General features: G+C 40.3%; 4 protein-coding genes across 4 annotated transcripts; 3 read left to right on the forward strand and 1 right to left on the reverse strand.

Moving 5' to 3' along the window:
* Positions 1-1242: 1242 nt before the first annotated feature.
* Positions 1243-13798, reverse strand: LOC108143409. The gene is made up of 8 exons (XM_017267798.2): positions 13219-13798; positions 11137-11419; positions 5239-5484; positions 2899-4900; positions 2741-2839; positions 2431-2680; positions 2282-2370; positions 1243-2220 (listed from the first exon to the last, which is right to left on the reverse strand). Exons 2-8 carry the CDS (start codon positions 11300-11302, stop codon positions 2007-2009), a joined length of 3066 nt encoding a protein of 1021 aa, XP_017123287.1. The 5' UTR covers positions 11303-11419; positions 13219-13798; the 3' UTR covers positions 1243-2006.
* Positions 13799-15238: 1440 nt separating this feature from the next.
* LOC108143294 (putative protein TPRXL) lies at positions 15239-15760 on the forward strand. The gene has a single exon (XM_017267608.1). It carries the CDS (start codon positions 15239-15241, stop codon positions 15758-15760), a length of 522 nt encoding a protein of 173 aa, XP_017123097.1.
* An 861-nt stretch (positions 15761-16621) lies between these two features.
* Positions 16622-17214, forward strand: LOC108143360 (leucine-rich repeat extensin-like protein 5). Its single transcript, XM_017267682.2, has one exon. The coding sequence runs from the start codon at positions 16671-16673 to the stop codon at positions 17133-17135; it is 465 nt and encodes a 154-aa protein (XP_017123171.1). The 5' UTR covers positions 16622-16670; the 3' UTR covers positions 17136-17214.
* A 506-nt stretch (positions 17215-17720) lies between these two features.
* On the forward strand, positions 17721-19536 carry LOC108143352 (plectin). Its single transcript, XM_017267673.1, has 4 exons — positions 17721-18028; positions 18086-18388; positions 18798-19020; positions 19087-19536. Exons 1-4 carry the CDS (start codon positions 17733-17735, stop codon positions 19243-19245), a joined length of 981 nt encoding a protein of 326 aa, XP_017123162.1. The 5' UTR covers positions 17721-17732; the 3' UTR covers positions 19246-19536.
* Positions 19537-24205: the final 4669 nt, after the last annotated feature.

The raw sequence follows: 24205 nt of genomic DNA on the forward strand, positions 1-24205 counted from the left end.
CAGGTTTCGCACGGAATCCAAACGAAGTATTTAAGTGAAAGTCTATACAGACAACAACTTTAGTATTAAGCAAAATGTTCAATAAAATAACGACCTGATTTAATTGAAAAATGCTAACTTTATGAGTAAAAAGAATTAGTCAAAATCCAAATACACTGAGATCGTCTTGAACTGTTTATAATATTTAAGCAATATTAAATTTCTAAAACTAAGACAGCGAGTGTAAAAATTAAACACAAAGCCAGCCACCGGTTTCTTTAAATCAAATACAATTAAGTACGATTTGAATGCTTCGTACAACCTCCAGTTGTTCACAGGCCAATCAAGCGAGTTAGGTCCAATTGTACATAAGACTAACGAGCTGTGGCAATTCAAAGATGTGATTTTACCGAATATATATACAGGCAAGTGTATTCCTTTGCAAATAATTAAGTACATAGAACGAGTATATATATTTGGCTTAGGCATAATATTTCCGCTTAAAGAATTTCACTTAAAATGTTCTTGCATAAATGGAACGCCTGGTGTAACTTGTAGGTGAAAACTATTTGAATAAGAAATGCATATTATTTAGTAATAAAAGCTCAAAAAAGGCTGTTGAAAGAGAAAAATAAACGAATTTAAAATAGGGCAATGCAATTGCAGAGGAAAGCAAGAAATACATTTGAAGGCATATTTTAGTGTTGACTGTACTCCGTCAAAAGATATTTTAGAGTATTAGCTCCTTATTGAATAAGCATAGGAATAAAAAAGCATAAACTTCATAAGCAACTTATGTGCATGCAACCTTTAATTAAAATATTCCCAAATGGAAATATTGTATCCGTCGTCTTTTGATGTCTAAAGTTAATGCTTGAATAAGATTCGTAATAAAAGGTTACACAGTTGACTGCAATCAACCAGAGAGCACCAGTCTAAAAATCAAAATGCTTGACAAATAAAAAGTTAAATTGACTACACGGTGAAACAATTTGCACCAGAATATTCCCATCTTAAAAAAAATGTTAACTTACCATTTATAAAAAAAAACTTGTTCTATGAGATAGATCAGGCTAACTGCGATACACAACACTTTCGGACTGCTCTTTGGAGAGCTTAATCTCCCGCTTTATTAACATGCTATATAAACACATACAATTATAAATGTTTTTAACCTCTTGGTGTTTGGTGTCTAATAAAGGAATCCAAAAAGAAAACAAAATCCTCTAATTTCTGGTAATAAGTGTTAAATTGCCATCTGTCTGGTTTTTATAGGTATATACACGTTTTATTCAATTAGATATATAATTTATAATCGTACCATTTCAGTATTCTTTCCATTACAATTAATTCTCATTTACTTAGATTGACTACACAATTTGTTATTAATAATTAAGAAGATTGTTTGGTTAAACTTAAATTGAGTTGAATAATCGTTTCGGTTTATAAAGTATTATGGTTAAAATACAATAAGTTCACTTCTGATATGGCGACAAAGATATTAGGAAACCTCTAGGGAAACTGCATTTAATAATTTCATTTGGATTTAATACACATTGGTCCAACGCAGATTTAATTTACAATCAATAGCAAAATAGTCTACAAATCAATTAACAGATACATTTTTAATGATTGTTTGGCGCAGCTCGTAAGTCGTTAACCTCATCGAATTCCGCACAGCTTCTCAGTGGCAAATGCCTTTACTGAGAAGTGGGATTCGGTTAGATTGCGTCGCCAACGTTTGTCGGTTGTTATATAAAAAGATCCGAGCCGGAGGCGAGTTGTTTAACAATTGATAAATCATATATTATTGTTATTGCAATGTTCAACATCTAGGCACAAAATATATATTGCTTTTTCAATTGGGTATGAAAGTTATTGCATAATCGATAGAGTGTCGAGAGGTCCAGTGCGGAACGCCTCAACTATTAAAAAACAAAATAATAATACGTAATATGTCTGCGCTTTGCTTGTTAGGAATCATTGTTCGAAGGTTCAAATGTTTAAATGTTTAAACGATTAAATGTTTATATGGGAGACACTCGCTTCGTGGGCGAGTTGCTCAGCAAGGCTGCCTCCTTGGCACGCTCATGCTCGTCCTGGAAGAATATCTTGGTGATGACCACGTCGCCGGTGCTCAGCGTCTGCGATTCGGCATCCACCAGCTTCACCAATCGCTTGTCAGTCGTTCGCAGAACGGGCGTCACACTGCGCTCGCCCTGGCAATTGCAGTTCTTAATGCTGTAAGTAAGGCAATTTCATAGTTAACATCCATTTGCTTTCGGTAAAATTAGTCACTTACTTTCTGGATTTCTCGCGTATAATTTGCAGATTCTCGGTGGTCGCAATGCTCGATCCCAATTGCTCTTGCATCGAATTTGAAGATATAATCTATGGATGGATAAAACCATTAATCTATCTGAATTGTAACTAGCTTTCTGAATCACTTACTTGTTCACATGGCAGCGAGGTGGCAGTGGTCAGAATGGCCTCCAGCTTATCAATACGTGCTATGCGATCCATGGACTTGTTCTGGAGAATCTCCTCCAGCATTTGCATGGACTCAGTCAGACTTGGTGGCTCTGAGCTGAAGCGTGGCGAAAAAGTGCCCGACAGCGAATTGTCCGAGGGCACCGAGTCCAAGCTGGGAAACGTGTCATTCTCATTTGGCTCTGGCTCATCCTCCGAATCACTTTGGTCTCTGTGGGTATAGATAAAGTTTTAAGTACGACATTGAGATATTGTCATTGTATTAACCCACTTGTTGGGATTGCCGGCGGACTCCATTTTCTCCAGCTTCTTGGCCACCTTGTAGTAGCCCTTCAGGCGCTCCTTTTCATCCTCTGTGAGGTCCATGTAGCTATGGGTTATACATAGATTAGACCTATCATTTAGTTAAAAATCGAGTTTATTACTTACCGCAGCAGGCGTATCTCGCGATTGGAGAGCACAATGCTTTTGCTGGTTTGGGCCAACTTCTGCTTGAGATCGGACACCTCGGTGCTGACCTTGCGCTGCTTCTTGCGTATCTTCACCTCGTTGGGCTTGATCTGCATGAGTATTTGCTCGGTGCACAGCTCCGAGAAGAGTGTCCTGTTCTCCGTTTTGATCTGGCGCGCCAGATTGCCAAACAACTGGTCGTGTATCAGGACCAGGACATCGCCCGCTGCATACAGCATCATTTCCCGCGTGAGTGGTCGCTTGGCCCAGAACTTCTGATCCCGTCGGTAGATCTGCTTCAGCTGATCCTTGATGGGATTGCAGGGGGCGTTATACTGTTCGCACAGCGAGTTAAGCGATATGTACTTGGCCTTGTAGACCTGCTTGCCGCTCTCCTGATACTGCAATATCGCATGTGCGGCCTGTGTGTCGAACACATTGCGCAGCAGGATGCCAAATTGCAGATACAAATTGGCCGCATCGTTGCGGCAGTCGTGTATCACCTTGATCACCTGGTCGTGCTCCAGCACGGTCTTCAGTCCGCCATCGGTGACCATCGCCGGGCAGGATTGCACATCGAACAAAAAGGCTTCGCCACGCGTCGTTCCAATCTCAATCAATGTTATCTCCCCCTTCAGACCCAGATTGATGCCCTCGCAGTCGAGGGAGACCACTATGTTCTCGTTCTTGGCCGCATACTTGAGTATAATGTCGGTAACAAACACCGATTGCTTGACATTCGCTATCACCGTGGTGTTCTGCAGGACCTTTATCTTCCAGGTGTCGCCGACAAAGTAGCTATGACTAGGTGAGTGGTTGGCATTGTTTTGATTCGAATTTGAATTCGAATTCGAATTCGAGTTGCTGTTGACGTTACTTGCAGCACTGGCATTTTGGTTAGAACTCGAATTGGCAATGGAATGCACGGGACTGGCGTGCGGTGAAGTTGGCCCGCCTTGCTGGTTGGCCAGCGTTTGCTTATCCTTCTCCAAATTCTCGGCTAGTGTCCGTATAACTAAAGTGTTGATGCGTTGCTTGAGGGTTTGGTTAACACTATTCAAACGCTGCTCCGCCGGATTCTGTACCGTTTGCTGCGGCTGCTGCGTCTGCTGCGTCTGTTGTTGCTGCTGTGCGGAGTTATTAATGGGCCCGTAGCATGTATTCGCACTGGGATAGTTGTTCTCGCACAGATTCTCTAGTTTTAGCTCCGACATGGGCACATAGCTGTCGAAGCCAGAACTTGGCTCCGATTTGGGCTGCCCGAAGCCCTGACTTTGGCTCTGGCCACCCATCACATTCGAAACGGGGGCATTCAGCTTGAAGTTCGGGCAAGCTATGCTATTATTGTTATTATTGCCATTGCCATTGCCATTGGCATTGCTCCCATTGTTGTTGTTGTTCGTGTGACCATTGCTCCGCAGAGCCGGCGATTGCAATCTCTGCTGCACTGAGCTGACACCTCCAACTCCGCCGCCTCCACCTCCACCGCCACCACCTCCACATCCGACACCGGATTCCTGCTTCCGAATGCTGGCACTGTTGTTATTGTTCAGCGCATTGAATTGCTCCCGTGTTTGAGCCTGAGCCTGCTGGATGTGCGTATCGCTGAGCTTGGGCTTTTGCAGCAGGGTGACTAGATTGGCCTGTATGTGAAAGCAGTCCGCAAAGAGCTTGAGGAACGAGCTCAGATCGCCCGGCGTCTTGAACATGCGCAGCCACTGATCCTGCGGAAAGTTGGTGGTCAGCAGATGGAACAGTTGGTCCACCAACAGCGGTCCCTTCACCTCAATGCACTGGGCAAAGAAGTCGAGCATCTGCTGCGTTCCGCGCGTATCGATGTTCGACTGCGGCAGATGGAGACGATCGCGCGCCGGCAGATCCGTCATGTTCTCGCAGCCCACCAGCATCACATAGTCGTCCGTCACCTTGAAGGTATCCGTGTGCTTCATCAGAAAGTCTGTGAACTCTTTGATGTGTTGACCTGGATGGAAAACAGAATAGATTATGGTGATTCTTCTCATACATACATATGTATATAGGTACAATCAAGGTGGCCACTTGTAAGTCAAAGTAAACTAATCTTAGAATGCTTACTTTATGGAAATGGTTTTATGGTTATGGTTTTAAAGGTTTTTATACTGAACAGATTTCTTTTAATAAAAAGATTTAAAACATTCATAATTCATAAATTGAATTCCTAATCCAAGTTACTGTTTATATGATTTTACTTTGAGAAGAAACATTGTAGTTTAAATATACATAAGACTAATGCCTACTGAAAGCAACCGTGATTGTAGATATTCATTCCTAAAGACTCACCCGATATGTGACGCACTTGGGGCGATGCCTGCGACCTGTGGCCCAGCAGACTGCGAACGGGCACCTCGGCAGCCGCTCCGTACTGCAGCATCTTGTTCTTGAAGTAGTCTTTAGCCTCTTGGATGTAGTCGCGCTTGCCGCCGCCGCCGCCATCGTCCGCATTGGTGTGCTGATAGGCATTGACCTGGACATAATCACCGTCGACCAGAAATATTGCTGGGTATTGGGCGAGAAATTTCTTCAGACCTGTCAAACGGCGGAGCAGAAGACGTCAATTATAGTTAGGTGGGCCATTAGTGGGTGCTTCGATGGATACGAGTTGCGAGTGAGTGGTTAATGCAGTAAAACTGTTGCAACAGCGCAAACCTAATTAATTTCCCCTTTTGTCCGCTGTGCTTTCAATGTGTCAACTCGGAAATTACGCCAAGACGCGTAAGTACTTATTGTAGTTGATTAATTCCCGGGTATCACTGGCTCGTCTGATTGTCTTACTATATAGAAACATAGGTAGTTTCAACTCTCAACTTTAACAACTGGATTGTGTAAAACTTTTCTTTGCCTTGTGTATATCAGCGGTTAAACATGTGCCTGGATTCCCATAATTAACAACATTGTTTAATCGCATAACCATCAAATGATGAGACTACATTCATCCGCATGTGCCCTACTATGTACATGGTACATCTACATATGAATAATCATGTGAGTTTTGTGCGGCCTGTTTCAATGTTGTTGATTTGGTTGGTAAAGTTGGCAAAAGTTTCTGGATTCAAAGTTAGTTTACAATTACATGAACGAGGGAATGACTGCCGGAGATTTGACTTTGTGTATGTGCACTGGAAGATAACATTTTGTGATTATCTATAGTACACTTTCAATAATGAGACAAAAAAGTTACGGCTGCGATAGAAGCCATGATATTATTTAGCTTGGAAAATAAATGTCAATCACAGAATTTCATTACCTAAACCTTAAAACTAAATAGAGATTATAGATTTTATAGGTATTAATTGACTTCAGAACATAAATAGAATGAAATTAAATTCGATAATCTATAATTTAACATTTTGTAAGCCTCTGGGAAAAAATATTTTTTAAAATAAATGAATCGTGTTATTTAATAATTTAGTCAGAATAAAAATAAAATTTATTCTGAGTGTAATGCTAAACGAATGAAAAGTGAATGCACTCAAGCCGTTCAAAGCGACGTAGCGAGCTAGCGAACCATTTATTTGATAAATCAGGTCATAGTTGCTGACTGACTGCTGCCGTCGGCCCAAAACGGGACACCCGTCGACGGAACCCAACCCTCCACTTCCAGCTCATCATCCGCAATTGGTAGGAATGCGATGAGCACTCGACTCCATATGTCTCATTGTATCGGCCCGCCTCCCGCCTACCGCCCAACGCCCACATTTCCATCTGTTGTGTTCACTATTGTTTGGGTAATATGACGTGACAAGACAAACGCGCAGCGATGGATAGATCAGAGGTTTTTTGGGGGAACTTCGGGTGGGTGGTGAAGCGGTGAAGCGGTTGCGTGTCACCGGGGTAGACACAAATTCAGCTTCATAATGCCAGACACAAATTAATTCAATTGCATTTGACATAACTCAGCTTTAAAGTCGCATAAGGAAAACGAGCGTTGATTAATCAAATCGGACTGGCATTATGCAAGGTATTGCCAACGGATTTGGCAAGTCAATCGCAATGTAATCCCCGAGTAAACATCTCGTTATCCCATTTCCCAGCTGCCAAATGAGCCACAAAACTGACAAATGGCTAGTAATTTCCACCCAGCAAGAAACAAGAAAAAAAAAGGTTAAGATGGCCGAAATCCTTTCGAGCGTAATTCAATTTTATGTTTACTTAGAGAAATTGAAATTTGTGGAACAGGTCACAACTGACGCCGCAAATCGAAGTTCGTAGCATTTCAATATTAATATTTATCGAAGGCGAACGCCAAGCCCGAATATGTAATGTAATGTAATGTGCAAATATATACAAGCCGGCCATTTGGCTGGCGGTCCAATATTTGTCTGTGTGCTTAGCCGCAATTCTTGGCAAGCAAACAATTTTGGCTACACCTTCCGCCCACCGAGTGGAGCAGGTGCACTGGGTTAAGGGGTGGGTGGCGGCAAGATTGCCACATTTTACGGCTCGACCCACTTGGACACATTTTTTTTGCGGTGGCAATTTTCAAATGCACCGAGGACACTCGCCATAAATTTATGTATATTTATGCCTCTCCGCTTATTGAGCAGAACGGAAGCATTTCCCCGGGATGTTGTGAATCGAAATGTAAGTGAGCACACAGGTAAAGGGTTATGTCTGGCCGTAAAGTCAAGATTTTATGACTCACCAAAGGGTTTGGGAAATGGCAGCTATGAGGGGGCGAGGAAATGTCGACTTCCTAGAGCCGTGACTTCATTAGGAACTCATTAGTTCCACCTCATCTAAAAGTCCTGGCTGTCAAAACAGTTACCAATCAATTAGAAACAAATGGCACAAAGTTCACAAATAATGAGTAGCACATTCACTTTCAGCCTTAAACAAAATGTTTCGCCTTTTGCAATTAATGTCAAAAATCAATGCGACTCCCATTTGCCTCGAGAAAAGGAAAGTTAACTAAAGCATAAAAACCTTGGCTGCACACACGCAATGCCTGAAAATGTCGAGGGGGATTTTTCTTTGGGTGTCGAGGGTTAAGGAGCACCGACTGGCAGGCGTTAAAGGATTTCCTACAGCCGACATAAAATCGTTAAATTTACGACAATGTCAGGAATTGAAATGCTTAGCGTAAATGCAAAAGGCTCAAGTGAAATGAGTTTCTTTCCATTGACAGATCGATCAGCTAATCATTCAATAGGTACTGAGAAAAAATGTAAGATGTTAATTTATTTCAATTACGAAATGAAACCATCATAGCCTGTAATATATTATTATTGAAAATGTACTTTTAAACAAAAAAATCATTCAAAACTCATGTAGTTCTTGATTTTTCTCGCTTTTTTACTTTGATAGTATCGACTATCTATCTAACCGGTAGACTTCCCATTTATTTCTGCGTAACGTGGTATTTATTTTGTTTTCTTTGACAAATTTTTGCCAGTTGCTTGTGTTTTTGCTTTGGCAATCGATTACGCAAAACAAAAAAAGAAACACACACAGAAAAACAGTTGTGAACCTTCGCAAAAGGCTTGGCCTGTTTTGGTGTATGTTTTTTTTTTTTGTATGTATATATTTTTTCTATTTTGTTTGTACAATTATTCAAAGCCGCTGGCAACTAAAAATGGCAAAACGATAAAGTGAGCTAAATGGTCGTGTTTGTTTGTTGTTGGACGTTAAATTAGCAGCGAAATTTAAGATTGCCGTTAACGAGGGCACAGCTCAGCTAACTCCTCAAACTGTTTGTCTAACCCAATAGAAGTTTTGGGGCAACGTTTAAATTTCTCCCTGGTTAGAAAATTGCTTTTGACGTTAATTTCCCAAAAATGTTTTCTCAATGGTGCAGAACCCTCATCAATCGCTGGGGAATATGCATGGTAGCACACACACACACACCGCCATTTATTATTGAAGCAACAAATGGATGTGGAGCCAGGGCTCAGGTCTCTAGAATATCATGCAATTTCATTGAAATTCAATTGAACATTTTTGTCACGTAATCGACACTTTTCTATTACAAAGTTTCCGCCTTTCTACCCCAACCCCCAAACCCCTTCTGACCAAAAACCACATAATGGGTGACTTGGATGGGTCTATTGTGGGCGGCATTCGCAAGGGTATAACTGCTACCCCGGCGGTTTTAACGGCTTACGAGTTGGGCAAACAACACGTTGACAAAATTGAAGAGGCATAAAATATGTTTATAGGATTTTAGGTCAGTCCCAGTGGGTTAAATGAAGGGATTAGTGGGCGAAATTGGGCTGCCATTGACCAATGAACTCCCTATCACTTGTTTGATAGAGACTTGGAATATCTAACCAGCTTCTCTATTTATAAACCAGCCTTGACATTTCCCATAAATATTTTCCATAGTCTAATTTTTCTATTCCAACAATCCCCCAACTGTGATTTGCGTGTTTGGCGCATATTTAGCGGAATTTTCCCTACTTTGTCTATTGCGTTCTTGGCGTTCCAAAACTATAACTGACTCTTTAAGTCTTAGATTAAACTATTTTAGCGGAAAATGTTGCTCACCTGAGGTAAACACAATTTATCTTGGCGGCAGCGTCACGCACATGTGTAAAAAATCAACAAATGCGATAAACATTTTGTTAAATGTTTGTTTTCTTGTTGCAATTAGTGAAGTTAAAATGTGTGAAACACAAAAGTAGTAAATGCAATTATTGTCGGGGTGTATGATTTGACAAATTGGTCGGGTGTTGGTAATATAGCTTCATATAACGTTTGTTTAAAAGGCTTTGACAACTGTGGGGATTGAGGAGGTCATTTAATCATAATACTCTATCTGATTAACTATCAAACGTTGGTAAAAGAAATTATACAATTCATTAAAGTATTCTTTTTATATATTTTAATTCCTACATTAACTGCTCGGCACATCTCAAGATCATCATGATTCTTTGGAATTAAATGATTTGCTATTAAACCCTGGGGAGCGGTGTAAACAAATGTTTGCCATTTCCTGTACGCGCCTCTTTTTTTGAAACCCCCCTTCCATCACGCATGTGAGAACATCAAACAAATGTCTTCACATTTGTATCTCTGGCTAAGGGAAAGTGCATTGCACCTTCCCAACTCTGCGCTAAGTGGTACCTATTTTTAAAAACCGAAAGTTGTTTGTTGCGTCTATTTTTAGTCGTTTGAGTTAACCATGCATTTTGATAAATAGCGTAGCATGAAGTTTTTCATGTGCCGAGTTGTCAATGGAAGTACAACACGTGTATGTGGAGATACTCAAGTTTTTTTTTCCTTGTTTTGCTATAGAACAGTTGTAAAATAATACTCATACCACTTGTAAAAAATAGAAGGTGGGGGAAACTAAAACCGACAACAACACGTGCATTATCGATTGCAGTTTGGCGTCTGCAATGAAAAGCTATAAACCCTTGGCAATTTTTTTTTTTTTGTGGTTTTGGCATCGAGATCAACTGGGAGATGAAAAATGAGGCGGGACAAATGTGGGGAACTCAGAAGACTCCCCTCTGGCAATGGCAATGGCAATGGAAACGGCAATGACATGTGCACTTGGACGTCGGCCACTCGAAGGCAACAAGCATGCAACCCAGAGCAACAACACAATCATCGACTATGACAAAGATCGACCCGCAGGTGCACAAATATGTTCGCATAACCGAACAAGAGTCCAGTATTGCTTTCCACCGCACACGTTTCGAATTTCCCAGCCTCAGCCGGTGACATTTTAAATGGGAGGTGATTGAATGGGATTGTATTTACAATCCGCTTTCTCATTGCATTTTTTATTACATCTGATTAACAAATTTCATACTGTTTTGTCTCTGGAAGTAAATATTTACCAAAACTCAAAAGACACTTTAATCAAAGAGCTAAAAAAGGTGCAGAGGTCAACCTTCATGTCAAAAGTAAATATACAGTTGTATGATTCTTTTTTTTTTTTAATTTTCTAACTCGTTATCAACAATGTACACTAGTTGCGAAGTTTAAAAAATATCCTTTAATGGTTTTTTGTAAGTAGCAGTCTCGTCAGTGACTATTGAACCAATTTAACATTGCTGGTGTAATAGAATTTCTATAGTGTTTTGTGGCCAAAAGTTTTTTATATCAATTTGAAATCCCAAATATATATATACATTTGGAGAGTTTTTGGTATGATTCGAATAATTTCTACTGTATATGAAGGAATGGAAAGGAGTTTAACCGAATCGTTTTGTTTTTGGAGTCTGGACTTACCCGACTGACTGCCCCCGGCGATTTGTCGCATCTCCTTGGTGAACTCCTTGTTGCCAAACTGGCAGGACAAATCGTGGACGGTGCGGGGCTCGCCCTTGTCCAGCAGCCGCTCCAAGAAGAAGAGCAGCGTCATGTTGCGTGCCATCTCGTACTCCATGGACTCCATTGTACCGTCCGTTCGGCGATATCTGCTATATCTGCTATCTGCTATCTGCTAACTGCTATCTGCCGGCTATTTGCTCAATTATTAATCCACACGAGTACGTCACGTCGACTTGCTTATCTGCGGAAAGGGGAGAAAGGAGGAGGGAGTGAGTAAGTGAGGTGAAATGGCCAACACTTATGCAATGCGCCAAGAAAGCTGGCCAAAAGGCAGGGCAGAAACTAGTAAAACCGCAAACACATATTAGTCACACAGAAAGAAAAACTGATATATGATTTTTTTTTTTTTTTAATTTTAAATCATAATTAACTTTTAGTAAATAAAGTAAAAAGTTTTAACATCGTTTCTTTTATATTGAAATTAAAGCATTGATAAACCTATAATGACACCATACTACATTTTCATGAAATAATATAGTTCAACATTTTCTCTCTGTGCAACTGAGTTTCATTTCGTTTCTTTATTTATTTAATACATTTGCACTTTGCCACTTGAACGGCTGCTGTCGCTCTCTCTTTCTCACTTGCTCTCTATCTCGACACTTGTCTTGTGTTATTGCATTGTTTTTGTTGCTCGCCTTGCACTAGTTGAAATTATACGAAAAAAAAACGAAATAAGTGAAAAAGTGGGCGGGGGAGTTGCAGAGCCGTAAACTTTGTTTTCCTTCGTGAATAATTGAAAAACCCAGACTCAGGCGAAGGCTCACGTACGAAGGAGTCGTTTCTTAAAGTCTGTGGCACCCGTATCCTTGCGACATATCCTTGCGAGCCGGTCGAAAGTTTGAATTCAACTGGCAGCGCTGCCTGCGCCCACAACATAAACACCGGCGAATTCGGTCAGCTGACTGCGCGGCGAGAGCAGGAGCCCACGTCTCGGCGAATTCTCTTCAGTGTTGCCAGCCAAGATTGGGCGACAACTGGGAAAATCCGCCAAGGCGAACTCTATAGAATAAAACTAATTCAAATTTCAACTAACATAAATATTTTAACGCTTTTCAATAAAACGTAAATTTCTGAAGATGACTAATGACAAAAACTTTTACTTGAGAAATTTTATTTTGAAATACTAAAAAATGATATAAGCGAAACAGTTATCTCGCCAAATAATTTTCTAGCTAGGGAGGACCGACTGTATGGGAACGCGCCAATTGGAATTTGCATGGGATTAGTACCAATAAGACTCTAAGCACAATGGGATTTCGTTGGACTTTTCGAATGGAATTCGGTGGGAATCCGCCGATCAAAAGTTGGCACCTCAACGGGGCTATGGCTATATATAACATGTTTTAATTTGTTTGTTGCTGCTGCTGTTGCTGCTGCCGGTTGGCATGTGAAAAGTGCCAGCGCTGCAGAACAGGTGATTGACACAGAAAGGTAAAAATATGGAAATGTGAAAACGTGTGGAACTGCAGCGGGAATGGAAAATGCCAGCTCTCTTGAGAGTGCTAAAAAAAAACAGCTTCACCAATTTCTAACATTAATTTCCCTAAACAGAACTGTTCACTCATTATTATTATCCAACAGGAAGGTTCCGAAAGCCAATAAGAAATGCAGGTGTAGCTGTGTTGGTATTGTTCTATTGATAAGTAAAAACCGTTGACAACAAATATGTATTGAGAACGACAACAAAAACAACAACCGCGCACATTCCAATCAATGTGTGTGTGTTATACAGGTATTTGTACCTTTGTATGGGTGGCAAAACAAGAAACTTCAGGCATACCAATAAAAGAAGAAGAGTCTTATTAGAAGAAAGAGAGGGCAAGTGCAAGATGCGATGACTAAAGAAAGGCAAAAAACCATAAAACCCAAAGAAAATAAAATATCTGCAGTGAAAACGCGCAAAAACGGCGAAAGAAAGAGGCTCTCAGAATATGCAAATGGTAAAAGAGAGGGCGAAAAAAGAGCAGTTATAATTACCTGCCAGTTAATCACTTGTTTTCCTTTTTTTTGTTTTTCTGTTTGTTTAAGTGCACTTGTAATCTATATTTATAAAAATGAATTGACACACACGATACAGATCCTCGCGTTGGGGATTTCTCACCAGATCTACGATCAGATCAGAAATTTAGCTTTTCTGTTTTCACCCGCGTAATTCAATTAGACATCAATTAATTTTGCCCGCTTAACATTTTTCGGCGTAATTAACCAATACACTTGCAAAAAAACTGCGACGAAAGCAGTTAGTTATTTCGTTGTTTTTGTTGTTGTCGTTGTAGCAAACACATACGCGCTCTGGTCAGGTAGGTTATTTTTACATGTGTGTGTGTGTAAGGCACTTTGAAGGCTTGTAAAAAGTGTTAAAAACCACTTGTTGCACTGTTTTAAAGGCACTATGCAAGTTTGTAACAGCCGTAACGCCAATTTAAAACTCCGGGCGGTCGGCGGGCGACAAAACCACACACGCTGGCCAGGTAAAAACGGTCTCAATTGGCACGATTTTCTTCGGAGCGGAGCGATGCGATTTGATGATGACAACGCCAACGCGAACACACAAACACAAACAAAATGTACCAATATACCATATTTGAAAGTAACGAAAATATGAGTATTTATCGATAAGGTGGTGAATCATCGATGCCAACGTCGCTGTCATCGATGTTTTTCCATCTCTACTCTGCTTTTTCTCTGCCGCAGCGCTGCCCACTCATCATCGTTTACCTAACAGAGATGTTAGAAAATGGATTTCAACATTCTGTTAGAAAAACGATATTCAACACACAAACACAAGTAAAGTGTACGAATGTATTTGAATGTAACGAAAATATGAGAATTTATCGACAAGGTTTTCCAGCAGCTCTGCGGTACTTTAATCGAAGAACTTCAAACGGAATTTGAATTTAAATTCAGCCCATTTTGTATTTTATGCTTTTGTACACCATATTGTACACCGGCATTGCGCATATTTTTGATATAACGCCCCAAAATATTTTCGTATATGATACATTTTTAAAACAAACTTTATGGCTTCAATGGTTAATAATTATATATAGAAAAATCTAACACTTCAGGCCACGACTATCCGTTACCCAGGTTTCATTAAAAGATCTACTATCATAACATTCATTAAGTTTTTTTTACTTTACAAGTTTATTTCACTCGTTTCTTCATAAAAAATGTGGTTTATCGTATGTTAAATACGTTTTGAATCACTTAAAACTAGAGTTTTCTGACCATATTACCACGGAAATACTTGGATTTATTAAAAATTGGTCTAAGAAATTCGATGACCTATTATTCACCTTTTATTAAATATTAGATGCACGGACTCAATACTTGCACAACGAAATCTGATGCTGTAAAGTTTTGTGGTGCTTATAAATTGTGATTATTTTAAATGGTTATTGACTATACAAATAAGTTTATTCTTTGATTTAAAAAAAAATTGCGAATAATTGTGGGTCACCCTGTAGTTACAAATGGGTATGTAAATTACATTTTTCTGTAGTCTAAAAAAAAATTAACGCACATAAAATTATATAACGATCAAAAAACGAAGTTTGCAATGTTCAAGGCATTGCAATTTTATTGGCAGACGTCGAGTCATCCTTCAAGTTCTCTCAGAAACGAAATTGGCAACTGTTTTTGCGGTTATTTAAATAAGGTAAAATGGTAAAGCACTGGAAGAATAACTCAGACAGGGTAAACAATTTCTATTGACATCGGAGGTGCTTGTGTTTGCACACTCGCTTAAAATGAACTAGATCAAATAAATCCACAAATTGTCTATTGTTAAACTAGGCATTAATGCATACAATGAAACTTTCCACAGCATCTCCACTGAGTACCCTACTCCGCCACGTGCGTCATATGATCACTTAGAGCATACACAGAATCCGCATTTGGACCACAACATTTGAGATATGTCCTATAAATACTTGAAGTTCAAAACAAGACATATACAGTACTTCAGTACAGTAAGAGAACGAAAGAGCTCAAAATGCGATCCCCATTTATCCTAGCCTTTGGTCTTGTGGCTCTCGTTACGGCTGTTTACGGCGCAGGCTCAACCACGGGAACGGACTCCTCCTCGTCCACTTCGTCCACGTCTCCAACGTCCTCCAGTTCCACCGCCTCTACATCTCCAACTTCCTCGAATTCCTCTACGTCTCCATCTTCCTCGACCACCTCTAAGTCTACGGGTCCGTCTTCCTCGACCACCTCTACGTCTACTTCTCCATCTTCCTCGACTTCCTCTACTTCCCCAAGCTCTTCGACATCCACAAGTCCTTCCAGCACCTCACCAACGACTTCAGCCACTTCCACGAGTTCCAGTACTCCGACTGCGGCTTCCACGCCCACTTCTTCCTCGACGCCCAGTGACTCGTCGTCATCGAGTTCCAGCAGCAGCAGCTCTTCCAGGCGAAAGGCGAAGCGTCGCCAGCAGAGGCGTCGCGAGAGGCGCCAGGAAAGACGCCGCGAGAGGAGGCAACGCCAGCGCAACCGCAACCGTCGGGGTTAAATACGAACAGGACTTTTCGAAAGTTCCAGCATAAATTGAAAAAAATACCTTTTAATAAAATGTTTATATGAAAGCTCAATAGTTGTCTATTTACTTTGGGAAGTACAGGCTTAGCAATTTATTAAATTAAGTTTAAAGTGGTAGGTCTAAACTTAAGTTCTAGCTTTAAGAGAAAAGAGAAAGTCGTCTTTGAAACATTAATATTTAGAAAATAGAATCTTTAATAACCATTATATTTGAGTTTGATTTGTAATAAATAATATTAATTTTGTAATTCTGTAAAATTACTTAAAATTAAATGAAAATTTAAAAATTATGTCAGAAACTGATTATTTCGCAAAAAATAATGGTTATGGTGTAAACCAATCTTTTCTAGAGTCATTTCAAGTGAGTGATTTTTGTTATTTGAAAAAATCAAAATCTCAGTTTCCTGGTTAAAACCGATCGAAAATATAGTATAAAAAAAGTATGCTACAAAAAGTGTAAAACTTGCTTTGATAAAAGCTTTCTTAGTTGTGAAAAAAGCTTAAGCTATTATATTTTCGGTTATTTATATATGGTTAACTGCTTAAACACTACATCTATTGATACCCGTACCCGTGTTGCTTGTGTTTGCACACTCGTTAACAATTCAATAGAGCAAGCATATTGTTTAGTTAGAAACACAATGGAACTTTCAACACGCATATCCAGCTTTTAGGTTTTCAACAAAAGATCATCTAAATTCTGTCTACAGCCTAAAATCTGTTTGTCTTACCAAAAAAATCCCTCTTTGTTTCTCGACATGTGGCAATCTAAAGCAAACACAGATTTTGTTATTAGTCCACAACAAAAGGGGTCTTCCTTATAAATACTCAAAATTAAACCAGAATTTTTACAGTACTCTATTAAGTGAAAGACAGAGCTGAAGATGCGATCCCCAGTTTTGTTCGCCTTGGGACTTGTGGCCTTGATTGCGGCTGCCCACGCCGACGATCCAACTCCGACTAGTCCAACCTCGCCGTCCTCACCCACATCGCCGACATCGCCGACTTCTCCGACGTCTCCAACTTCGCCTACTTCGCCAACTTCGCCAACCTCGCCAACATCTCCTACCTCCCCAAGTTCACCCACCTCCCCAACTGCTCCGTCGACTTCCCCTTCCGCACCAACTTCGTCAAGCACCCCAGCCACGCCCACATCCTCCAGTGTGACCTCTTCGCCCAGTGACTCGTCGTCCTCGAGCTCCGACAGGAGCTCGGAGGTGGCCAGGCTAAAGCGCAGGATTCGCAGGCTGAAACGCCAGGAGAGGCGCCGGCGGATTCGCCAAGCAAATCGTCGCCAAAGGCAACGAACCCAGCGTAGATCCCGTCAACGCCAGATCCGCAGGTCTTAGGAAGTCAATTTGTCTAAGGCAATGTTCTCCCAGAATATAAAATGGAAGCCCAAATTAAATAAAATGTAAATCGAAATTATTTTTAATATGCAATCATTTAAAAACGCCGTATACTCAATCGTTTTTGAATCGAAATACGATGTCAGAAGTACGGTATCCATATATTACAGATGTAAGTTAAAGAGTCTGTTCCAAAGTAAGATTTGTTGGTACCGCATGGTATATGGTGTAAAATGGTACAATAAAAGAAATATGGGGCAAAACGTTCAGGCGGTTAAAACTTGGTGTTCAAAAAAATGTTTAAAGAAGTAATTTAGACCCTAAAATGCGCTCTCTTGGCAAAATAATATTAAACAATTTTAAGAATAATATCTTGACTTAAATGTATTACGATTGAACATTTCCTATATTCTCAATGGACATCCCCCAACTTTTGCCATATTTTTAAAGCTTTAACTTGACTTAAGGTAAACAGTAACCATAGCAATAATGGAATTGATAGTACCAAACTTGGGTAACCGACTGCATTGTGGGCGCATAGAAACTAGAAATTAAAGTGAAAAGGCTTAGTGATTCTAGAGACAAGCGACCTAAAACATGAACGCTGTGGAATTCCTCAGTCGCACCGACCGCCGCAACCTCAAATCGCAAGTGGGCTTTCAGGTGGCGCGAAAGATGCGAGAATGGTATGAGGATGTGGACAACCGCCGCTGGAATCTCTGTCTCCTGCTGCAAAATGAGGCTTTGCAGGCGGATGAAAAAATTGCTGAAATGCTGCAGGAGCAGGCAGATGAGGCGGATCGAAGGCGACACGAGTGGATCGAAATGGAGCGACTGAAGAGAGAGGAGGCCGAAAAGGAACTGGTCAAAGTTAAGATGCAGCAAAGGGAAATGTACAAAATCTATACTTTTTTTTAACCCAAACCAGATGTGATATCCCCTTTTTTCAGTGAAAACTCCGAGGCCCATCGTCACATGCTTACAAAAGAGATCCTCCTGGAGTCCAAACAAGCTCAACTCCATCAAATACAGGAGAAAAAGGATCTAAAGCGTCGACAAGCCTGCGTGGAGATCCTTTGGCAGCGAGTGTGGCAGCGATTGGACGAAAGTAGGGCCCAGCAGGAGCAGTATGAACTGAAACTACGAAACTTGATAGAGGGCAGGTGCCAGGCCCAGAATCTGGAAAGGGATCGACAGCTAAAAGCTCAGTTCGCCAAGGAAGTGTTGACCGAACAACGAGAATGCTCCCAGGCGTAAGTACATCTAATTTTAAAATCAATGTTAAAAAACAAAATTTTCTGCAACATTAAAGAAAACTTTTCTAGCAAACTGCAGACATATATAGTACCTAGTCGACCTAAACACTTTTTAAGCAGAAACATTTTTGGAACAATATAAAAACCTTTACTATTTCAATTTCCAAGTAAATAGATTTTTTTTTAAAACAAATTATTAAAACCCTAGATTTACAGAGAAGTAATTAAAAAATTTATTTATATGATTCAGACATCTTTATTAGATAAGTTTGTTTCTTTGTGCTTTTTCACCAAAGCAGTTCTTTCCTATCGGAACTTATTCGTGTTCAAACTCGATTGTTTCTTACTTCTTTATTAGTTTTAGTTATTGTACTTATTTCATAGTACAGCCATTTATTTTTTTCAGCCTGGAAATTGCTGCCGAAATGGATGTACTAAAGAAAGAACATGACCTCAAGAAGGTGAAAGACAAACGCCGCCAGCAACTCACAGACTTGCAGGATCAGATCAAACAGAATCTTATGATCGGCGCCCAACAAACGCAGGCCAAGATCCGTGAGGATGCGGGGCACAACATACTCGAAGATCGGCAGATTTACGAGGAGCTCATGGAGAAGCGATGCGCCAGGGTGAGATGAAATCACCTTTACTGCCAACATTTTTGTATATTCCCAACCGCTGGCTTTTTGTTTCAGACTCACAATCGCGATTGGCACCAGCGGTATATGACACATAAGGCTGAGGAGCGTGCCGCTCGCAAGGAGGAGGATCGTCGGCATGAGCGGAATTACCTGGGCACTGGGTGTGTGCTTAGTCAGCAGCAGAAGCGTCCATATGGCAAAGAAGTTCGCTAATACGAGTGGACTCATCAGCCATCACCCATCGATCGATAACCGATGCACTCATGTCACGCCTCTCATATTTGGACAGCATATTGCAATTATATTTACGACTGATATAAATCAGACGATGGCAGCGATAAGGAAAAGCGTATCACGCACGGGCGGCATAAAAACCGTGATAATGCCCACCATCAACGTCACCGGGGAAGCTGACCAGCTTGGCCAGCCGCCAGCGGGCAAATATGCAAATTGAAAATGCCACTACAGTCGAGCCTTCATAAATCGTACCTTTAAATTAATATTTTGTTTAGAAGATTATGAGTTATAAGTAATTTCTAAACATTATTTTATTGACTTAGCTTAAGATCATACATTTAAATATGTGTCACAAGTATTTAATAGCTTGCTGAGTAATTTTGATATATTTATTCACTTGTAAAAATAAACGTTTTCTAAATTACTACTTTATAAATTAACGACTATGCAACCGCATTGTTTTAATAAAATGAACTCATCATACATTTATTTATTTATTACAATTAAAGTCAAAGAGTTGGACAATATGTTTTATTTACTTTATAAAACTGATCAATCAGAAAATGGATAAGGGAATGTTACTAGGTGAGAGTTATATATAGGACTTTTAAATGAAACCCTTTTCCGAAAGTTCCTTATTCAGTTTATTCAGGGCAAACTAACAGGTAATTATTTTCCTGATTTTCAAGTTATAAATTTGTGTCATATTCATTTTTTTTTGCATTTTTGAAATATTTAACAAAAGTTGAAGTTTAAGAAGTTTTACTGTTTGATAGATATAGCTTGTAAGTGTGGCTTGAGCAGCGACTTTGACAATATTTCTGACACTTGGACAGGACTTGGAACTTGGACCTGGCCTGCCCCCATTCCCCCACTCCCCCTTGCCCGACTCCATGGAGTATTTATAATTGACCGCTTCCGCCGTTCGCAGCGCTTGTCTCCTCAACTGGTTGCCGCTAATTAGAGTTGATCGGTGGCCATGTCGCCGGCAGCAGCTGCAATTGTTGCACGTAGCACGTTGCAACTGCTGCTGATGCACTCAAAATGTAAACACACTAACCGCCGTGTTTATTCAATTAAAAAATGCGCGGGGCAGAGATTTTGGCGGGGAGCTACTAGCAAATTGCCAAAGCAATTTCCATTGCAATGTACTTAGTCAAATGGCCAACAACTGGTGATTGGGCAGACGAGTACGTGGTTGTTTGTCCGCAGTTGATAAGCAATTTCAGTGGGATTAGGCCCATCGAGTTAATCTGTGCTCATCCATTTCTGGCATACATGGACTGTTTATTTACAATATGCCAGGCTCATGTTTACTGGCCAAACAACCAACTGAAGTACTTCGTAATTCATTGAGAACTGCACTGGGAAAATGGATTAGAAAATCAAATACTCGAATAGTTTTGATTTATTTTTTGACGTTCAGTTTTAGTTTAAAACCAATATAGGGTTAAAGATTTAAAAAATTCAAATAAAAATTGTATGTTTTCGCCTCATAAATTTTATATATGAAGGAAGTGGCTTAGGTAATCAAAAAGTAACGTCCATTCCTCTTTAAACAATAGGCTTTGCGGTATAAATTAAAAGCAAACTAATTGGTTAGTTTTGAATTCAATATCTGATTCAAGTATGTTAAACTATACAACTGATATAGTACTGATACAATATTTTGGTACTATTTCATTATTATTTTCTCAAACTGTTTGCTCACGGTTTAAGTCACTTCGTTTTTGATTATTCAGCCCCATCCAGTTATGTTTGCTAATATTTGTCTGAATTTAGCATGAGTGCTGGCAACAGAATAAAAACTCATGATAAAATGGAATAAAATAACCGGTATTTTATGCAATTAATCAATAAATATGTGTCCAGACCTGAGATGATGATATCACCTTCCTTAAAGTATGAACATTTTAAAATTTGTTCTAATCATTCTTGTCTTTCAAACTGTAGTGATGGATATATAAAACGAGTTCCTAAATACACTTTTGTTCACACTGATTTGAATGCATAGGTAAGTAGACAGTGCCCCCTTCTCTCCAGGCAGCCTGTCCAGTTGCATAACACGATCCCATGCATCACGCAGCTTCGACTACAGCTCCAGCCAAGCCTGAGAACCAAGTGAACCGTAGGAAACCTGGAAAATGCAGGCGGCGCATTTTCAAAGAGAGGTGTCAAAGTCGGCTCAGAATGGGAATGGTCCTAGCCCAGTACTCCTTCCTGCTGGGATTCCCGATTCTTCCTGCCGGCATGTAATGACACCCCGAAAGGGGTGGCTGTCTGGATTATTTATGTGACACTTACAATCGTGACAACGTTCGCCAACAGCGAACGGGGGGAAATGCATTCAAATGGAAATATCTCAAGAACAAAGCTGCAACATTAGTTAACAGGCATTGCAGTACAAAACACTCGTAATGGGAAGGAGTTGCCCAGGTAACGAGTATTCTCTAATATCCGCATAAATCTGATTCGTTCGGTAACGCCTCCTGGCTGAAGTTAACTCGAGTTTTATCTAGGGATCTGCAAGATTTATACATCCCTATCCTGGGGCCACGAAGCTCGACTTGAACTCATTAATAAGCGTTTAAAGTCAACGCTAATTGCCAACGCCTACTGAAGGAAGCATCAGGCTAGAAGAAGGGAAAAGCCAAGACAGCAAGTCGGCCAAATAATTGTTTGGGTGGGCGAGCAGGACATGTCGGTCCATGGCCCTCCTATTGTGAGGTTGCACACGTTGCACGTACACGTACTCTTTGCCGTTGCCCATCGGGAAATCGGGACAAAAGGCTGCGGTCAAGCACTGATTGAAATGCCCACGCCTGCCCACGTCCTGCGATTGTACAGACCTCCTGCCAATCGCCAACCGCCCCCTGCCCCGCCCCCTTTTTGTCCCTGTCGTGCTGTACGTGCCGGACAAATTTAACGCCTGGGTTACAGGTATGAATTGTGGCCTCAGCCCGCCGGCGAGACAAAAAAAGTGTAGAACCAATGCAGCATGCAGAACAAGAGGAAAAAATTTGTTAACAATCGAACCTATTGTTACCCTATAGTTACCCATAGTACATACAATGTATCACTCAAAATATTTGACTTAACTGAGTGTAAAAGTCATATGCATCGAAACTTTATGACTGTTTAAATAACTTTTCAATGTTAATAACAATATTAAACTAAATGAGTGTATGTACTACACTTTTTTTTTTAACCAAGCATGATGCACAAAAATGAAGGGCTTTCCAAAAACGTGACGTAATTAACGGAAGCACAAAAAAATATAGAAACTCATATAAAAATTGTATGAAACTTCTAGTTTTTTCAAAATAATCATATAGTCACAATTTTAATACGAATTTGATTGTGTTATATGACGTTCTTAATTTACAACTTCTCTTGTCAGGCTTTAGAAATGGAATTTCCGAATTTTGTATGGAACAAGCATGAATCCCAAAGATAAAAAGTTGCATTATCTTAAGTTCAGTTGATATCGGTAACCAATAAAAGAGGTATTTAAACTCTCTAATCGGTGTTTTAAAAATACTGTCACAAAAATTTGGCTAATTAACACGCAGTATCTTCCGAGGGTATCAAACTGTGGTGCATGTAATAGTTCTCAAAGAAAAACCCTCTCCTCTCCCATTTAAAAAGGGGCGTTTTACCTTTTTGTTCCATGGTGTTGTAGCAATTTTCATGCCTCGAAATGAATTTCGCGCCTGAAATTTACTGAGCAATTTTCATTACAGTCTCGACTGTCGAAAATTGCCAACCCGCTGGCAATTGTCATAGGCAAAAACTATGAATCACCCCTCCCCCTTGTTGGCCGGTTTCAATTTTTGTACATCTGCCTTGCTTGAGAATGCAATGGGGAAAACATTTCTTGTAGAGGTTTCGACATAAACTTGAAGCCATTGACAGACACGCGTAGAACCCAAATCTCTCTCCACATCGGAATCACAAAAATAAAATAAAATGAAATTGACTGCAGATGCGGGCAATTGAAAATTGGGGAAATTGGGGAATCGACTGGGGAGAAATGCAATTATGCGATAAAAGCGAAATAAAAAATTGTGTTAATTGTTGAAAAGGCTTGCATCGAAATGCGGTACGATCCACTCCACATTCAGTGGAGATGTGTTGTTTGTCTTTCGATCTTTTACGGCCGCATCAATCTCCTTGGGATGTCCAGAGTGGCCTGAGTGCTGATAGCCGGAATGGTGTTCACTGTACAGTAATAACAAGTGAGTGGCACTTGGCTGTCTCTCCGCCTGATTGAGTGATGCATCATCCATTGGCTCCTGGTCGTTGCTTACGATTCCTGTTCATCTTGCTGAGTGGCCAGGGCAATAAATTCGTTTAATATGCAAATCAAATGCAAATTGATCTGAGGGGAGGGTAATCGGGATGAGAGAGGGGGCGGGGGCGGGGTAAGGTGCCACAGACTAATTAAAAATCACAAATTGGTCTGCTGACTTTGCGCCAATTGCTAATTAGCCATAGATCAGAGATCTCTTAGTATGGACCATGTCCATAAGACAGGTTTCGATATCTGGCCAAGTCGCCTCGAAAAACTAATGGCTAACTGGTCATATGCTCATGCCAACAAAAAAACACCAAAGCCAGTTGGCAACGGTTTTTGGGTTATTAATCTCCGCTGTCAAGGACATTTCCTTGTGTAATTTGATTTAAATTGCTTGTTTTGCTCACATAATTTCGTCATTTTTTTACACAGATCATATCTATTGATTTGTATTGGTACGATCGGTACAAAGCAAACCATTAATCGCTGCAGCCGTTGATTTCAACATTTGCAAGAAAACTTGATTCGGGGAGTGTCCTCTTATGAATAATATGGTATGCAGCTACATAGGTGTACAAATTGTGTTTTGGAATGCCAACGATTTATGTAAACAGATAAGATTGGAATTGTATGTGAATT

Source organism: Drosophila elegans, unplaced genomic scaffold (genome assembly GCF_018152505.1).
Source record: "Drosophila elegans isolate 14027-0461.03 unplaced genomic scaffold, ASM1815250v1 contig_183, whole genome shotgun sequence".
In the NCBI taxonomy this organism is placed as follows: Eukaryota; Metazoa; Arthropoda; class Insecta; order Diptera; family Drosophilidae; genus Drosophila; species Drosophila elegans.

What these genes read in the sequence shown, in the direction of transcription:
- LOC108143360 (XM_017267682.2), top strand. Translation starts at nt 16,671, where the DNA reads ATGCGATCCCCAGTTTTGTTCGCCTTGGGACTTGTGGCCTTGATTGCG.
- LOC108143409 (XM_017267798.2), bottom strand. Translation starts at nt 11,302, where the DNA reads ATGGAGTCCATGGAGTACGAGATGGCACGCAACATGACGCTGCTCTTC. An exon ending in CGCCGGGGGCAGTCAGTCGG is followed by an intron (nt 5,485 to 11,136) that starts GTAAGTCCAGAC and finishes GCCGTTTGACAG; the next exon opens with GTCTGAAGAAATTTCTCGCC. An exon ending in CGCGAGATACGCCTGCTGCG is followed by an intron (nt 2,840 to 2,898) that starts GTAAGTAATAAA and finishes TATAACCCATAG; the next exon opens with CTACATGGACCTCACAGAGG.
- LOC108143294 (XM_017267608.1), top strand. Translation starts at nt 15,239, where the DNA reads ATGCGATCCCCATTTATCCTAGCCTTTGGTCTTGTGGCTCTCGTTACG.
- LOC108143352 (XM_017267673.1), top strand. Translation starts at nt 17,733, where the DNA reads ATGAACGCTGTGGAATTCCTCAGTCGCACCGACCGCCGCAACCTCAAA. An exon ending in CAACGAGAATGCTCCCAGGC is followed by an intron (nt 18,389 to 18,797) that starts GTAAGTACATCT and finishes TATTTTTTTCAG; the next exon opens with CCTGGAAATTGCTGCCGAAA. An exon ending in TGGAGAAGCGATGCGCCAGG is followed by an intron (nt 19,021 to 19,086) that starts GTGAGATGAAAT and finishes TTTTTGTTTCAG; the next exon opens with ACTCACAATCGCGATTGGCA.